General features: G+C 47.6%; 1 protein-coding gene across 3 annotated transcripts in view; it reads right to left on the reverse strand.

Moving 5' to 3' along the window:
• Positions 1 to 16299: 16299 nt before the first annotated feature.
• LOC119397051 (popeye domain-containing protein 3) overlaps positions 16300 to 18056 on the reverse strand; it is a 37940-nt gene continuing 36183 nt past the window's right edge. For all 3 annotated transcript variants that reach the window (XM_037664483.2, XM_037664486.2, XM_037664484.2), the window contains 2 exons: positions 17183 to 17321; positions 16300 to 16419 (listed from right to left, as the gene is read on the reverse strand). In XM_037664483.2, the coding sequence (XP_037520411.1) occupies positions 16337 to 16419; positions 17183 to 17321 (222 nt within the window). In that variant the 3' untranslated portion in view covers positions 16300 to 16336. The remainder of the gene's footprint in view (positions 16420 to 17182; positions 17322 to 18056) is intronic.

Here is an 18056-nt window from a genome sequence, read left to right on the forward strand (position 1 = left end):
ACGTAAACAAAGTGCACATAATGCCTTACATATGTGTAGCTGGAACCTCGCTTCTGCGCACAATGATGAATAATGGCGTTGTAGGCGCTTCCCAACTTCACAAATATTGTGATTTATAGCGTAGTGGGTACCTTGCTAGTGTACTTGTATGAGTAGCCCCAAGAGAGTTTACAGAAACGGGCTCTAGAAATGCCGCTCTTCCAGCTTTCGCTGTGACTGTGCTGCGCTTTCCGCGCAGGCCTGGCGTTTTTTTTTTGTTTTTTTTTTTTTTTTGCCTGGTGCTAGCCATGCGTCAGTCTTCCCCGAACGACGCCACGTGTCCGGACATGTCCGGAGAATGCTCGCGCCACCACGCTAGCCTACGGCACTGCGCAACGCCTGTCCTCATGGGCCGCCAGTGACAACCCCGTGCAGACGTAACTCTGCCGCCAATGAAGGCGGCCCTAGCGGCAACAAGCGCAGACTTGACGGGATACTCTCACCCGCTCGCCCTGCTCGCTCAACGGTTCCGCGATGACGGCGCGCGGCCTTCTCGCGGGCTGTTCGTTTTGTGTCAGTTATGCCAAACTCTAAGAATAATTGCTGCGTTGTTGGGTGCAGTAACACCTACAGAAATTCTCCAGGTACGCGATTTTACTGGTTTCCAATCAGAGACCATACGCAATCTGCACGTTTGCCTAGCATGTCAATTACCCTGTGCGCCTTGGAGATACAAAAAAGAAAAAAAAATGTGCCGGCCTAAATAAGTGCACTAAATGTACATCGCAGAGCAGACTCATTGCCAAGACGAATCGTCAAAAGGTATTACTTCACACCTTTGTCGCAGTAATTATGCAGAAAGGCTCATTTGCCGAAGCATTTCTATTTAATAACATGCGTGCTGACAGTTCGGCCACTTCCTGATGTGGCACTTCGACATACTGCTTGTATATGGGCCTAGTGCGCTGCAGTTTTGACTGAACAAGTGGCGCCGCCCGCGGCGCGGCGCGTTTCTAGTCAGTCGCGGCTGAGAGCGGGTGCGTACGGGCGGAACTATAGCAACTCGAAAGGACGAAGCTGAATCGCGGTCAAACAGGTGTGTAACTATGTATTGTGGCGTGTATCGCTGTCGCAACAGCTACAGAAACACTGTCGTTAAGCTGCCAGAAATAAAATTATACGGATTTATATGGAAGGCTCACGAGAACGAGCGATGGCAGCGTCGGATAAGGGCGGTGCGACGTGCGACATAAACAGACGCTCTTAATTTTTTAATGCTTTCCTTGCTATTACTGCGCATATTTGCTCGTTGTGGTCATAAAGTCTGCCTTCTTTTAGCCCCGATGGAGGTCTTAGGCAGCTCGTGAAGCACCGAAACCGCATATGCAGTGCCCACTTCTGGCGCAATGATAAGAGAAGCTCGAAAGCCCTGCATTCTGCCTGTGTGTTCCGACACGTTTTCCTGCGTGCTATGGGAAAGGTGACAGCGTGACCCTGCGACGAAGCGTTAAACATCCTCGTATCTAGAAGGGGACGCGGCGATGGCCAGAACCACGCGCATGACAGGTCTGTGCAGGATGTGTGCTCGCACTTGTTGACAAACATATACAAGGCGGCGACGAGCTTACATACACCATCTTCAGCGTCCACCCTTGCATCTGCACCTTGCTCCCACAATGTGCAATTGGGTCTATAGACAGCTGGGAAAATGTGCAGAAATGATTGAAAAGTCCGAAGGGAACGAGCCAGCGCAAAAAAAAAAAGTGAGAGGAACGAACGTTTTTTCTCTTGCTTAGCCCGAACACCAACTAACACACGCAGACCGATTAATAGCGAGAAGCCCTGCTGAATAGCGAGAATGGATGGAAAAGTCAAAGGTCGCTCTTCGCGTAATGGATGAGGGAAGAAAAAGCACGTGCCGAGCGTTGGCGATGTTGCTGGATGGAGGCCCATCTTCGTCACAATGCCTTTAATTTAATGTAAATATTGGAAGACCTTGATAAAACTTTGATAACCTGAAGGCGGACGTCCTAGTCGACGCTCTTCACACACTTGCAACTGACTTCGAAGGGCCCCTTTGCTGACACAGTTTGCTCCCTGACGCCGCAAACATGGTTAGCGGCGTAAAGATGACTGCCGTGAAGAAGACTGCTTTTATTTTAAATAACTTTCTACGTATTCAGTTCCGCGGAATCGACACAATCACGCGCGCTGCTCGTTCCGCAATGCCATTGCTCTTCTCCCACAGAGCGGCGTTCGCAGCATGCCGCGACGGGATCACGCGCGCGGCCGCTACTCGCGGCGCTGACTGTCCTAGCGCCGCAGCGCCACCATACCAGCTGTCGAGGCCTATAGACCCACCGAGAGAGTCACCGTGACTATTTAAAGAGAGTCCTATACGTGGCAAGTCTTGCCTGAGAGCCTACATAAAAATGAGCAAATAATCCGTTTCAAAACAAACAAGCTCAGCGTTTGAGTAGAGGCAGGAAGGAGCATGAGGTGGGACTGCGATGCCGCGTCGCTGGCCTCTGCCCGGAGCACGTCAGACAAAGTGCACTCAGTGCTGCAGAAAAACCTCAGCACATGCTCGACGTCGATGCTCTTTGCCCTAACTGTAACGGCAGAAGTTCCTCCAGATTATTTGTAATGAAACTGACAAAAGGAGAGAAGAAAAAAAAAATCGCTCACTTTTTTTCTTTTGTGATTGCCACAGTTGAGTGTTTCGGGCAGACGTTTTTAATTAAAGGAAAGCCCCATTATCGCGGTTGCTTGTCTTCGATGCACAAGTAATTTTATTCAGGCGGTTTTATACTTTCCTGCGACTCCGGCACGGCACTCCCAGTTGGCCGCACGGATGTCCCTGCTTTAAGTGATAAGAAAACATTACATGACCTGTAACTAAGAAAAAGCAAACTTAAGCGACATACCTCGATTTTCACGGATCTTCCCGGCGCGTTCATTCGCACCTGTGGTGCGCACTTCCCCGTGACTGATGATCCGCCGTGCAACGTCTCTTCCACGAAGCCGTGAACATGCCTCGCCAGCCTCGCTTAGATCGAGAAGCTCTCTGCCCAGTGGCGGATCCAGGGGGGGGGGGGGGCGATTGGGCGATCGCCCCCCCCCCCAAAGCTATAAGCCAACCCAACCCCCCCCCCCCCGCTTTTCACCTCACCGAAGGCCATTTTTCAGAACGTAGAATTTTTTCAGGTGGTCGCTGTGTCCATCCCAATCCGAGACTAGGGAAGCACCCCTCACACAGCCCAGCGCTTTTGTTAAGAGCGAAACAGGCTTTCTAGAAAAGATTTCTTCTGCGTCCTGCATCTTTCAAATAGGCACCGACGAGCACAAGCCTCAACTATTTTGCTAAAGCAACTGCTGCCTTTATGGAAGCGAGCTAAAGTTTCCTCCCCACTCCCAGGGCCATCAGCTCTTCAGCAAAGCGAGGGGTCTTCAAATTCTCCCATCTTTTTCTCAGAGACAGGAGTCTGTTCTGTGTCATTCAAACTGGCATCTTTCGTCCCACCACGGCCGGGCTAGACTGCACGTGCGCGCTTGAGCGCGCACGTGCAGTCTAGCCCGGCCGTGGTCCCACAAAGCGTGCAGAACAAGTTACCTTTTAGTCAACCTTCAGCGGCTGGTCCCAAAAAAAAAAAAAGAAGGAAGGCAGGCAGTGGTGCTGTGAATTATACAGTGTTGTACGGAACGGCGTTCCAAGGAACGACGTTCCAGGAACTAGTTCCTTTTTGGAGGAACGGAGGAACGCCACCGTTCCGTTACGGATAGGTGGAACTGTAACGGTAACTCGTTACGTTTACGAAGGAACGACAGAGGGAACGGCGTTCCATCGGCAAACGTTCCACTGCGTTGAAGAGGCGCACCCACGCAGCACATCATGCGGAGCAGGGCTGTTGGCGAGCGCGTGAGGTGCGAGAAACTATACTGTTCGCCTGTGACTTGACTATGTTATATCATGGTTTTCATTTCAAGGCGCCCGCCGGGGGTGTAGGGAAGCGCGCGGCGCCTTGACCGACCACGTGTAGAGGAAATAGAGCACTGCACGGGCTCGGGCCTACCCGAAAACCCGGGCCCGGCCCGGCCCGTGGGCCGGGCCGGGCCGGGTAAAGTAGCTTTCACGGCGGGCCCGGGCCGGGCTCGGGCCTGAAGCTCCGGGCTTAGGGCCGGGCCCGGGTTTGAGGTGGCGGGCTTGGGTCGGGCCGGGCTTGGACTTTGCTCCGTTCCTAAAGGGTCACTAAAGTGAGCACACGGAATCGGTTTAGACGGATAAAGTGTACTCTGAGGATTCGAATGTCATTAATTTCACCATAAATTAGTTTATTAATAAAGGAGGAAATCAAGGTTAAAGTTCCATTTTGAAATTTCGCGCTGAAATCTCCGCACGTGACGTCACGGATTTCAAACTGTATTCGTCGTATTTTGGGGACATTGGCTCAACGAAATTTTCAAAAACTTGGTGTGTTATGTCTATGACCCCCTCAGAGGTCAATGTACTTCATTTTTACCCACTATAAACTACGTAGGGCCCAGTAGATGCCGTCAGAATCTATGACGTCACGGCGTTTGCTGCGTGAATTTCAAGGTGGCGTCGTTACCTGCATTTTCTTGCGAGTTTTCTCTCTTACCAAGAGTCTTGTCGCGGCGAGCGTAGTGCTTTTGGAACGGTAAAAGAGTAATTTACTGATAATAGAAAAATCTTTTTCTCTTTAATGTGCCTCGTTCCGCATGCGCTGTGCATACATATATCCGACATTTTATCTCGAAAAAACGCTTTTTTATGTGGGGTAAGCTATTTGGAGATGTTTTATGAGGGATAAGTACCGAACTTCTTTTGCTTCTTGCATATGAGCTACTTCATTTATCTGAAACGGGCGAGCTAAAAGTAAATAGACCAGGCGCTTATATGTAACAACTCGTTATTCCGTGTTTTATTTGCTTTCGTTACTATTTTATATCCCAAATGTTACTCTGTAATCTCAGTGATAAATGTAATAATATAAAATCAGAGCTCCAGAGCGGGGAAACGTTGCTGAAAGTAAAGCCCCCCTCTAAAACGAAAGGACTGCATGGAGTCTTGATACATAGAATCCCTACAAAGGTACATTCTTCTTCCGTGACTCTGTGACGGCTCCCAGTGGTCATGAGGCGCGAGATGGACATGCACAGCCTGCTTTGTGTGCCCGCATTGTTAACGTCTGAGCTTTCGTTTTGTTGCGCCATATCAGGGGTCTCAAACTAACCTCAGCTAACGTGCTGCATTCACGAAAATTACCTCTGCAAGGGCTAGGGCCATGACGAAGGTAGGAGCGTGGGAGGGGGGAACAGGTCGTTTTAAAGCTACTGTCATTTCACAGCAGACCTATCCCATATCTCATATACGCGATCATTTCTGAAGGGGCTTTGGCGGCAGGAATCCAACAACATATCGATACCCATAATGACTAAACTCTGGACGCCGATTCTGAAGTATAGCTTTTGTTTGACGGTTATGCATCAACACACGGCGACCGCAAGGGGTGCTTCACGAAAAATGTGCTTTCGACCTGTCATGTGCGGGCGGAGGGCCGCTAGCGAGAGGTCCGCGAGCCGCGTGTTTGAGGCCCTATACAGTGCGCTATATAGTGCGAGAGCTACATGATACTGCCGCAACAGCGTTGGAATGTGCAGTAATAAAATAGGTCCAGTAAACAAGGCGTGGGGTGAAGTATATTCGCTTGAGGAAATATCTGGCTTGAAAAAGGACAATGACAGATTCCGTGCCGGGTGATGTCCCCTTACCTCGAAGCATATGGCTTCGAGAAGCTTAGTCGCGCCTTTATTACAAAACTCGAACGAACCCCGAAAATATATCGAAATGGATTCGTCCACCTCCTGCCAGTCCTAACCGCGTAGTCCAATGGCCACCTTCTAGCGGTACAACATCGTTGAGAAGGCATAAACCATTATAATATGGAAAAAACGAGCACGGTGCAAACCGTGCATAGCATACACTGCTGAAAACTGCAAGGAGAAGCCCTGAAAGAGGAGTTTTATAGATGACATTGAAGAGTGGCACAACGTTCGGGAACTAGAGAAGTGAAGGGATGAGCTGGACAGCTATGGTCATTCTGCAGAGGTCCACAAAGACATCCTAGATTTGCTCCAGTGGTGGAATTAAGAACAACGACTGCCGCCTTCGCAATTGGCAAGGCATATGTGGTGCGCCCGTGCGGCCAGCGCGAGCGGTGCAAGAAGCTTTAGCGCGGCAGGATATGTGATTCAACAGGGCATGGCGTGCTTAAAGCAGGAATCTTTTGATACTTTGATTTTTTCGCAGAATAACATGTGAAGAAGTAAACTATAAACTATGCCATAAGAAACTTATAGACAGTATATACTAGCAGTGGTGTGGTATATGAAAATAATGCTATGACAAATAGTTTTTTTTCTTCCTTTCGGCTGCTTATACGCATACACGCACGGGGTTCCATACCTTTACCTAGATTAGTGTATTTACAACAACGGTCACACATTTGGTTTTTTTCCCTCTGTTTCTCTTGCTGTGGCAAGGTGCTACAATGGTGAAGACGTGCTACATATCGAGAAGGGTGCACGATTGGCTTTGTGGTTAGAGCATGCTATAAATTTCAATAGGCTATAGAGTGCAATAAAAACAAAGTGAAGTGAGCGTTTTGTCTTCTGCCAAGCCAATCTAGAACACATGCCCTGGCGGTGCTCCGTGTTACACGGCGGCGAAGTCATCACGCAGTCCAAATGGGAGGCTGCTATTACCAGCTCCGCGCTAGAACAGCTATATGGGCAGTCACACGGGCCGCGAGGCAGCAGAGAGACTTGGGCTTTCTGTTCCGATGTCGGAACGGCCCGCAACGTGCTAGAGTGCGTTCCGATGGACCATAATGAAGTTTATCCATCCATCAATTCATCCTTTGTTGTTAATGCGCTCCCTGTCGAAGCTGAACTCGTGCTGCAAATCACTTTCCTTGCTACAATGTCTGCTACAAAATGCCCTTCATGATCCCTAATGTATTTGCAGAAAAAATGGGTACAGTATACCACTGCCGAACAAACATTCATTGTATGCAGTATGTCCGCTCAACAGTTTGCACCATGAGCCCCCTTTTACAAGAAATTACCGTACCGTATGTTAAAGAATAATTGTTAGCGAAACATGCGCCAACAAAGCGCAGATATTTGTCGCTTAAAACACCTTGCTGTCGATTCCATGTTCGGGCACCATCACCTAGATTACTGGGTCGGGCCGCAGTCGGGCCTGATCTGTGGTCGGGCCGGGCCGGGCCGGGTAGGCGAAATTATTTCTCGGGTTCGGGCCGGGCCCGGGTCTCATTTTGAGTCACCGGGCCGGGTTCGGGCGGGTAAACTTGAACGAGTTCCGGGCCCGGGCCGGGCCCGGGCCGAGAATTACGGCCCGTGCAGTGCTCTAAGAGGAAATAGCCGATTTTTGTTTCGTTTAGCCGCAGCCAGTTTGACAGCAACTAATGGGCCGTGCTAGAGTATGCACACACCGTGGAGAGATTTTGCTTCACATTCGAACTTCATCGTAAGGCCACCGCAATGAAAGGGCGCGCTTTTTCTTACCGCTTTTCCTTAATAGATAAGCGGTCCACTTGCATATTTTAGACGACTTGTTGTTTTTGCTGACCAGATTATACTACGACGCGCCTTTTCTTAAAGTTCGTCGCGTGAAGTTCCGGTCTGACGTAATACAGCAGTGGCATTTCCCGCGCGCCCGGCGCGCTCAGTTTCTATATCGCCTGGATCGGGGCTCTCAATTGCGATTATTAACACCTCTAGTTACGCATGTTTCTTGTATTTCTAAAAACTAGGTATGAAAGTTTTTTATATCAACAACTGTCCAGAAATTAATAATTAGATAGCTAAATAACAAAGTTTTCTTAATTGCTCATTTCAATGCAACTTTAGGTGCGACAAAGCATTTCCGCCTCGAAGTAGAGTTCACGTGCGAAAACGACAGCAGCCTTACTGTCGTAGTATTTTTATTAAATATCTGCATTGTCTAAAACAAAACAAAATAAACAAACTAAAATACGATCGTCTGTTGGACACCGACACTGAGATGCGCCTCTCGCTGAGTTCAAACAGGGACGTTATTAAGTTGCGAATATGGACCCTAGATATTATTTTCCGCTAATACTGGAATATTGAACCAGTACTCGTTGAACGCCTGAGTTGACCCTTTCGACACGATTTCATGTCCAAGAATTTTAATCATACTGGTGCATGTTAGGAAATTTCTTTGAACACATGAAGCGTAGTATCTTGACTCTGCACTTGAACAACGACGTGAAGAGTGGCACATGTGTTGCACTTCTAATAGGCGAGCACCCGAGTTGCCGTTAGACATGTCTGGAGTATGGCCGGTGATCTCTAAAAAATTCGTCTAGGATTGTTTCTTTAGATTTTCTTTTATCTCCATATAACCTGTTGCCGGCGATGTTCAAAATCGTATAATATATGTAGTTCGATGTCAGCGTTAAATTGTTCACTCATTCCACTTCATTATTATCCGACACTATGTTTGAATCTTAACAAATCAAACGTAACGTAAAAGTAACGACACGTTCCAATGTCCGAAATGTAACTGGAACGCGTTCCTTTCGCTTTGAGGGAACTTGTAACGGGAACTCGTTTCTAATTTGGGAAGGAACGGGGAACGAGCTTTCGTTCCTGTTTTAGAGGAACGTGTACAACACTGGAATTATATTCGCCGAAGTACCGAGCAAGCCTCCGAGAGCACGTGCGCGGGGTATAATCGAGCGCGACTCCGAAAGCTCCGTTTGACCGTCCTTAGGCTGCGGAGATAGAAAGGGCATTTTCTGGCAACACGACCGGCCAGAAAAAAAGGCAATGGGGAGGAGGGGGCGGGGTAACAAAGGGAGGCTTACTCCGAAACTACGTTCAAGGAATACTAGAGCTCGCCGTTGTGGGAATACTCATTTATCGAGCAGGCGGCCTGCCCTTCCCTCTTTCACCCTCCTCTTACCAACAACACTGATACGTGTTCCCCAATGTTTAGCGGAAATATGCGTTTTCTTCTTCATCAAACCAATACTGTTCATTCATTAAGTGGCAGCGCCAACCCAAGACAATGAACGAGAATGGAATGCAAGGGACCAGACAAGCGCCGACTCGTTGCTCAGTTTACTGCGGAAAGGCAGTTACATGAATATGCAAACTCTAGTAGCGCACGTGAGCAAGGCCATACAAAAAAAAGGTATCACATTGTACAACCAATTTGCAAAATAAAGTATTTTGTCTACAAAAACCACAAAATAATCACGTGACACTGCCACGGGAAACGCCCCCCCCCCCCCTCCCCCCCCCCCCCCCAACAACCAACCGCCCCCCCCCAAAGCAAGCGCCTGGATCCGCCCCTGTCTCTGCCCTTATTTAGATTAGCTCCTCGGAAGAAACCATCGATAGCACGTAGCTCTCTGAACCCAAATGTAATAATAATTGACACGCTTTGCAGTGCCATGGCTAGCTAACAGCCGCTGTGACGACCGCTCGGCTGCACTGGTTGAAATCGGCGCAGTGAACGCAATGCAGTCGCCGGTGTCGTCTCTTTCGAGCAGCCGCCAAGTCTGTTGCTACGTTAGCCTGAGGGTGACAGGCTGTGATCGTTCAGTGAACGAAGCGGCGCGCAGTTTCGCTCAACGGGCCCGTATGGCCTCCGTGTCGTCTTCCCTTGCTCATGCATTCTATGCTGCCGCGTTCCCCTAAGGGTGCACGCACGAGGTCTGGCGAAAAGAAGCATACCCTCAAACATCAAGGGTCTGTGGCAGCTGCTAACAATTTAACGTCTTTTGAAAGCGAACGGAAACGAAAACGCGTCGAGCGAAGCAGCAGAACACGGCGCAGAGGCTTGCTGCCGCTTGCGTCGTCTGCTCCCATATCCCGTCAAGTTTGCTGCCGTGGCCGCTGTGGCGCTGGAGGCCGCGCGCGACTGTGGCGGCTCCTAACGTATGCACGGTGCCTGTCTGGCGCTGGCTTGCCCGCGGGAGGTGCTCTCAGGCCCGCACGAGAGGTTGGCGAACTGCTCTGGCAGGCGGCTTCTCGTCCGTGCGCTCGACTGCTGCCCTTTGTGTGATAGTCGTAGCGCCGCTGGCAAGCCTACTCGACCGCGGTCTTGCGGAGTTTCCCTGATGGCCCGCAACTAGGGGTGTGCGAATATTCGAAAGTTTCGAATATTCGTCGAATATTACATTCGAAATATTCGTATTCGATTCGAAAATCGTGTATTCGAAAAGTTTCGGATATTCGATAACTTCGAATAATCGAAAAATTCGAATATGCGATTCGATTATCATGCATAAAATAACTCGTCTTCCACATTCCTGCTGCGTTCGTATAGCTAAAAACGTTGCCAAGAGGAGCGATAAACGTCGTAAGTACACGGAGGCACGATATCTGCCTGCGACGAGCGCCCCAATACGTATGATTTATTGCTGGTGCATCTCCGACGTGCAGCGCTGTTGGCGATCATGTAACCGTACGTTTTCAATATTATGCGGCCGTAACGTGCCGCACTACCACTCGTTCACTATGCGGGGCCACTTCTGAAGAAAGACAGTGACCCATATGTGACTGGTGGCGGACTGTAGGCACCTTCAGATACCCCAGTCTGGCAAAGCTTTGCCCCATGTAACTCCCTATACCAGCCACTTCTGTTCCAAGCGAGCGTGCCTTTTCAGTGGCAGTGGGGGGGGGGGGGGGGGGGGTGGTGGTGTCTCTGTTAGAAGGGGGAGAGTATTTCGGCCGCGCGTTGAAAAAGTCACGTGGTACACAGAGCTGCTCCGCGCGCGGCGGTCGCGGTTGCCTAGGCGACGAAGACGCGGCCGCGGCGGCACTAGCGGCACTCCGACCGTCATTGGGTTCTGCGGCAGTGCCATGTTTCATTTGGTATTACAACGTATTCAGTGGGCATTGCGATGACGCAGTAACTGCATGAGCTGCACGTCACAGCGCACAAATGCAACATTCAAGGGTAAAATTTAGCACAGCTTCACAGACTTGGCGTCGCGAAGACTGATGAAACTGCGGAGCTGGTGCCTTTTCCTTGGTTTGGGGTGCGTTTTTTACTAAGTACTATTTTAGCTGTCGATACAGCGATGATAATATGACGCCGCTAAACGGTCCGTGAGCTCGCCGAACGTCGTAATGCTCTGCGCCGACAGTGCACGCTTTTGTACTGCTTTGTTCACGCAGAATTTATTCTTGCAGCAACAACGAAATGACGCATTGTTAGTGCTGTTAAATCAAGGTGTGCGGCCTAGACGTAGGGGACACTCTTGTAAGCTCAGTGCGAGCAGTCCGGCCGCATTAGAACACCACAATTAAAGCACGATATGCAACACGAACTGACGGTCGAATGTCAACAAGCATGCACGCTAGCAATAAACAAAGATAATGAAGATGTGCGTCTATCCTAGCCTCTCCTAACTCCATCGCACAGTAGTCAGGGAACACCAAGCCCAGCTTTTTACTCTGCCGAAATAACATAACACTACCGCATAAGGGGAGCGCGTACTATCGATACGATGGCCGGAGCCACCGCGTCTACGCGTCTCGCTCGCCTGGCAACGGCCAGACCCCCGCCAACTCCGCGCGCGCTGGCAGAGGGCAGCACAGCCTCACAGCGACGTGTACCACGTGACTTTTTTAACGCGTTGCGGAAATACTCTCCCGTAGAAGGGAGCGCCTGCTGCCTGATCATGTGGAGCAACTCATATTTCTTCATGATAACATCTAGTCATTACTTTCATTGTGCCGTGATATTTGCTTGTGTTGTGATGTGCATTGTGCTAGCCTACATTGTGTTCCGGAGATAGCAGTGCACGTTATGTTGCCAGTTCGGCTGTTAATGCTTTTTTTTTTTCAAATAGCTACATGTTAAATAAAATATTGTTACTGTGAAGGCATTTTTCCTTTGATATTCGACTCGATATTCGTATTCGATTCGTATTCGAAAAACTTGATATTCGCACACCCCTACCCGCAACCCGTGATTGTCGCACTGTGCTGCATCTTGGGTTAATAAACCCGTGTTTGTTGATAACCTGCCTCGAGTGCCTTTTCTGCGCCGTGTCGGAGAGTCGACGAACCCGGCCGTAGCGTCCTTGTTCGCTGCGGCAGTGGAGAACGTCGCGTCCCTTCCCGGTCACCTCGTAGGGTAAGCTTCTCGCAAACCTATCTCCACAATGCTTGGATAGCGCTTACCCGTAATGAAGTTACGTCTGAAGACGCGAATATTATCGAGGTTCTTCAAGTCATTTCTGTTAATCCGCCTCAGCCAAACAAGCGTGGTGCTTTTCGGAAAGTCGCAATGTGCGTTCACAAAGCCAGGTAATAACTTTCGTCAAAGAGAACACCCTGACGCTTTGATCCCTGTTTGTGGGCTGAAAAATCGTCTTGCTTCACCAGCAGGAGATAATAGACAGTTATAGTTTAGCGTTAGCGTGATAGCGGGGATTAAGGGAATAGCGTTACCGAGCCGCAAACGTTGGTTGCGGAAAGCGTGTTTTAGTTTAGCGGGATAGCGTTTACGTGCCCAAGCCGGGACGGTGGCGCCACCTAGCGAAGGGTGAATGCGTTAAAAAAAGTGAAAAGAACAAAACCGAGAATGCTCGCCTGTATCCCCGCACGCAGCAATATTACTCCTTTTTTTAGTGAAAATAAAAGTAAATATACATGAACTAAGCACCAAAAGCGAAAATTTTCATGTTGCAGACTTGTTTACACCGATCTTCTAGATAGGCCTAGGGACGTTCGAAATGGGAAGCGATCTCAAAAACTACGCTAAGTTATGCGTAATACCGTGTCGTCGAAGCTACCTGAAGGCAAGCGAAGCCATTTCGCACAGTCGTTTGCTACGAAAGAAGTGGATCCGTCCACATCAACGCTAAATTCAGTTCGAAGCGGGCGTCGAAAACCGCCGCCATGTTTTACGTACACTACGTTAACCACGCAAACACGCTAACGCTAAATCTGAAAAATAGAGAGTTTTAGCTAGTTACGGAAATACGGTACCAAATACGCTACCGTATGACGGTACCGCTCCTCCTTTCCAGGTCGTCGACCTTTTGCCGGTGAAGGCACCCCAACACCACAAAAGCTTTTTCAAAAATTACTGCGGGGTTGTCACGGCTTATTGTTGCCTGTCAGCCCACGCATTGTTAACGAGACACCTGCCGCATGGGGACGCATTTTCACTGGGACGGGGAGCGACAAAAGCACAACCAGCGGGAAAGGAGGAACGCTACCGTACTGCCTTACCGTATTTGCGTACCGTATTTCCGTAACTTGCTACGGGTCACGTACGGTACTGCGCATGCGCATTTCGGTCCCGCTATTCCTGTAAGCCCGCTATTCCGTTAAGCCCGCTAAACTATAACTGTCTAATTACACAAACTTGCATCGTGAGGCCGAACTGAGTGCGCCCAAGCACGAGGAAATAACACGGCACCCGTCGGCGACAGCGTCAGTAGGTACCACGAACAAGTATCTATAAACGTTGCCACGAACCAGGCATGTAGGTGGCGCATTCCGGAAGTGACGAGGGGGCGCTGCGTGACGCACATGCACACTATGTATAGGTTAGAAGAGTCAAATAACGTAGCTTGCTGGGTGACAAATCCGACGTGGGCGTTCCTTCTAAAAATTGTTGGTGTGTTTTATGGAAAATTTACTAAAATCGCCAGGTTGTGAGCCTTGCCGCCTCTTATCGACGAGAGCACAAATTTTCCCTGTTTATCTGGTGCCGAGATTCTCAACTGCACCCCGTATCTAGAGACTACCTTATTTAATCTGAGTGATCGCATGTAACTGTTTTTCTGTTTATGCGAGGGCCCCGGACACGTGATCATAAACGCGCATGAGCAGTTGCAAGCAATTTCCATGCATAAATGTTGCTTTTTGCAATAAACTTGCAGTTGATAGTCAGCGCTCGCGTCTTGCCTTTGTCCCACTTCGTTTCGTCCATGTTGAAAATTCCGCGCTGTTTTTGACAACACGACTGATCAAGCCTGAGGGTCATTGGCGCAGGCAGCGGGGTTTTGGGGATGGGGTGGGGATTCAACCTCTCTTCCCCAGGAATATTTACATTTTATATGTGTACAATACATATGTACACACACACTAACGTACATAAGGGGGAGTCACATTCGCACCCCACCCCCGCCACGCAAGAAATTTCTGGCTACGCTGCCCAGCATGCCGAAGACTCCGTCAGGACCTAAAATGGCTCCTGGTCGACGCCTAGGCGGGGTTTAGCTCACCCCATAAACTTGCCAGACTCAAAATAAAATTGTTTCTGTCTCTCACGCAAGCAGTGTGCGTAAGCCAATACTTTTTCAGGTCAAGTCAAATTTACTTCAGACATCAAGAGGCGAAAAGATGACGCAGAGATCTTGAGTGCTCGATCCCATACAAAGAGTAGCGATCTTTTTACGATGATAATCACATTGGTGACAGTAAAAGAATTCACCAAAGCAAACAGAAGACAGATTAGATAACATAAAAGCTAGGTGCTTTAAGTATACAGAAAACATTCACATAATTCTTGCACACACATTGTACCACATGCTCATAAAAATTTGAAAGACAGGAAGATTATACACATAACATTTATACATATCAATACAAGAAAGAAATGTGGCAATGTTGCACAATTCGCACATGTCTTTTGAATTTACATTCAGGCAGTTTAAAGGATGTCAAATATAAGTGTGACTTGTGGTTTCTTTCCTGGCCGATTATACGAGAGCTCACCCAGTCAGTATTATGGTCAGTCGCTGTTGCGTGTTCCGCCAGTGCAATCAGTGCCTCTCTTATCCACATCGTTCTGACGTAGGCGCAGAGGCTGTTGTTGCCCGTCTCCCCAGTGTAGACGCTCTTGCAATCAGCACAGGAGATCTGGTAAACAAAGACTCCCTTGAGCAGCTTGTCTATCCTTTCCACTTATGAAAGTGCACCTCAGTTCGCTATCAGCAACCTCAACGACATACTTACAAAGCACGTGTGATAAGGTCTTGCGTGTCCCAGGCACGTAAAGAATGTTTCTTCTGTCAGACGCTGGCAGGCTTTGGACATTGTTGCACAGCCTTCATGAACGCAGGAGGCTAACCACTCGTAAAAGACTCTTCGGGATTCTCTGCACATCGGAAGCTACGTTTTCAAGTTTCTTACAAATGCGAGTTGCACGGCCCATTGGGGAGACAACTAATGACCTCTTGTGAGAATTGCTGTGAAGAGACACGAAGTCCATGTACCCTCTCCGTACACGCTGAAGGAAAGCGCTCCATTGTTCCTTTTAACCAACACAATTTGTGGTCTGCCTCCATCTCCATCTGCTTCATTCAGATGCATTGTGGAAGCTTCCAAAGTGGATTGCTTGATCACACAAAAACAATCGCCTACGCAGCTCACAAAAAATTTTCGTGTTGGGCTAAAAAAAAAAAAAGAAACCTCCACTCTATTCATAGCGGTCAACGAGACAGAGGCGCCCAGTGGTGTGCCCTTGTAGATGACGTTATCAAAGCAGGAGTTTTACCCAGGCAGAAATTGAGGAGCACCTTTCTGGTAGCGCAGGATCAGCGTCGAAGGCCACGTCAGTAGGAATGGAAGGGAGAAACAACGTCAAACAAAATCATCACCCCAATGTCGTTCAGGACTAAACACCAAACTTTTTCAACAAACTAATGAGGATGTTGCAAACATGCTTTATGCCTCTTCCAACGAGAGGTGCAGAAAGTCAAATATCTTGTGCAAGGAAGAATAATAGAGTAATAAAGGGATTTGTGCTCAGGCGAAACAAAGTGAAAAACATCCGCTAGGAGTTCTCTTAGTTCCTTGTGTAGATTCCTGGTGCTCCGGGTCTAAAAGTACAGGTCACCGGGGGCAGTTGTGTCCCAGACTCTCAGGTGTCCAGGGCATACATCTGACAAATCTGGTTCCTCACAAGAGCTCAATCAGTTCGTCTTTTTCAGTACATACAGAGCATTCCTAGCTTCTTCGACTTGTACAGAAAGAAATGGTCACAAACGAACTTTTATCACCATAGTTATTACACTCAAAACGCAATCATAAAGGACCTGCAAAACGACTAGAACAACACTTAATCTCAGAACCATCACAGAGCAAACAAAAGCCATGCTTGCCTCAAAATAAAAAATATGTGGCGAGCACATTTTACCACAATGGCAAAATTAAGGAAATCACAGCGAATTTTCTTCTTTTCTCTTTGTAAACCACATCTGCAATCTTAACCTTCTTTGACGTAGTATGGACATGCAGAATGTCACTCTTATTCAGAGGATGCTTTCCATTTACGTGATCTTCTAAGTCTCTTCTTGGTTTCTCGCACAAGTGTCTGTTGACTTGTGTATACTGAAACAAGAAAGACATACTTTTATTCAATGTGCATCTGTAAAAGCATCAATGTGATTAAAGTGCACATTCACCACTCTGAAAAATAGTTCAATTGTAACTCAATTAGTTAGAAAACTAATAGAACGTCACGCATCATTACTGATGCTTGACAGGCAAGAAAAAGAGTTTAAGTAGTCACTAAAGCAAAAAAGCGTAAGCAACTGCCCTCTTATATGAAATCGAGAGTTGGATGAAATCTTGTTTGGTCTGGATGTAATGGCATTGTAGAAAGAAAAAGACAGGACACCGACCAAGAAGGTGCCAAAAATATAATAAAATGACGTTTCGGCTTCCACACGGAAGCCTTGTTCACCCCAACAAGGCTTCCATGTGGAAGCCGAAACGTCATTTTATTATATTTTTGACACCTTCTTGGTCGGCGTCCTGTCTTTTTCTTTGTACAATGCCTTCTATGTACAGCTGAATTAACAATTTTTTGTAAACACACGGGTAAGCATCGTGAAGGCAGGCAGTGAACCTAGGAATTCATTGCACTACATGGGTGTGGCTTTTAGCATTTTCAGGATTACTAAGGTATATGTGCATGGACTGAGTGTAAGACAGCACTGCAACATCATACTCAGAGGAACATAAGCTTTATCTTGTAACCTTTTTGGTTGTTAGCGACTGCTCACTCATGCTAACCAGTTTTATTCTTGAGAATTCTCACTCATATTGCAAGTTCTAGGAAAATATACTAGCCCATATTTAATTAATTTACCTTCGTTGTACTTGTAAGCATTCAAAGAACAGGTGATAGAGTTTGCTTGACTTGATGATGACAGCTGTCCACGATAAGTCATTGAACCAGTCACACTTGGAAGGCGAATATCTAAATGTGAGCCTTTCTCTGTGACAATCTGTGGTTAGAGAGATCAGATAAATCTTGTAGCATGTGCAGCCTGCATGGGTTGAACAAAAAACTGTATAGGCAAGATAGTAATGAAGTGGTGAGCATACAATATCAGCTGAGTAGCACAAAAAGAGCGCCTTTTTTAATATCTATGTATAGCAACAAAGATCTCACGATTACATTATATTTTTCTCTAGGAATGCGTGCTGAAAAGCAAATATTGCTTCTACACGGCGAATTTCATTTTGTACTTGCTTTCCTGCATACCCTTAAGGGAGGATTGGTTCTTCATTTTTTTGGTTTCTTGGCCTAGGTTGATGAAATTTGGCACACACACTACAAATCATCTTAAAAAGGCAAATGTAAGTTTTCATAAAGATATCTCTACTGGTTTTCATTTTATAAAAATTCACAAGTTCCTTGCTCGTGGAAAGCCTAGCACAGAGATGAAACATGCTAGAGGGCTGGAGCTACTGTGTAACTTTGCTCACATACCGTTTGTACTTAAAGACATCTTTAGATTTTTTTTACAGCCCTAATAATTTTCTGCAGAACATTACATGCAAATGCCTGTGTCTCAGCTAATCGTACCATGCAGTGATTATGAAATAAGAATGAAAGCCTAAACAAAAATTCCAAGATTGTGTTGAAGTACAGCACAGTCTATGCATTATAATAAAACAAACAGCATAAAAATCGGGTCTATCCGTAGTTGTGCTATGTTTTCCACAAACAAAGTGGC

This window comes from Rhipicephalus sanguineus, chromosome 6 (assembly GCF_013339695.2).
Source record: "Rhipicephalus sanguineus isolate Rsan-2018 chromosome 6, BIME_Rsan_1.4, whole genome shotgun sequence".
Lineage (NCBI taxonomy): Eukaryota > Metazoa > Arthropoda > Arachnida > Ixodida > Ixodidae > Rhipicephalus > Rhipicephalus sanguineus.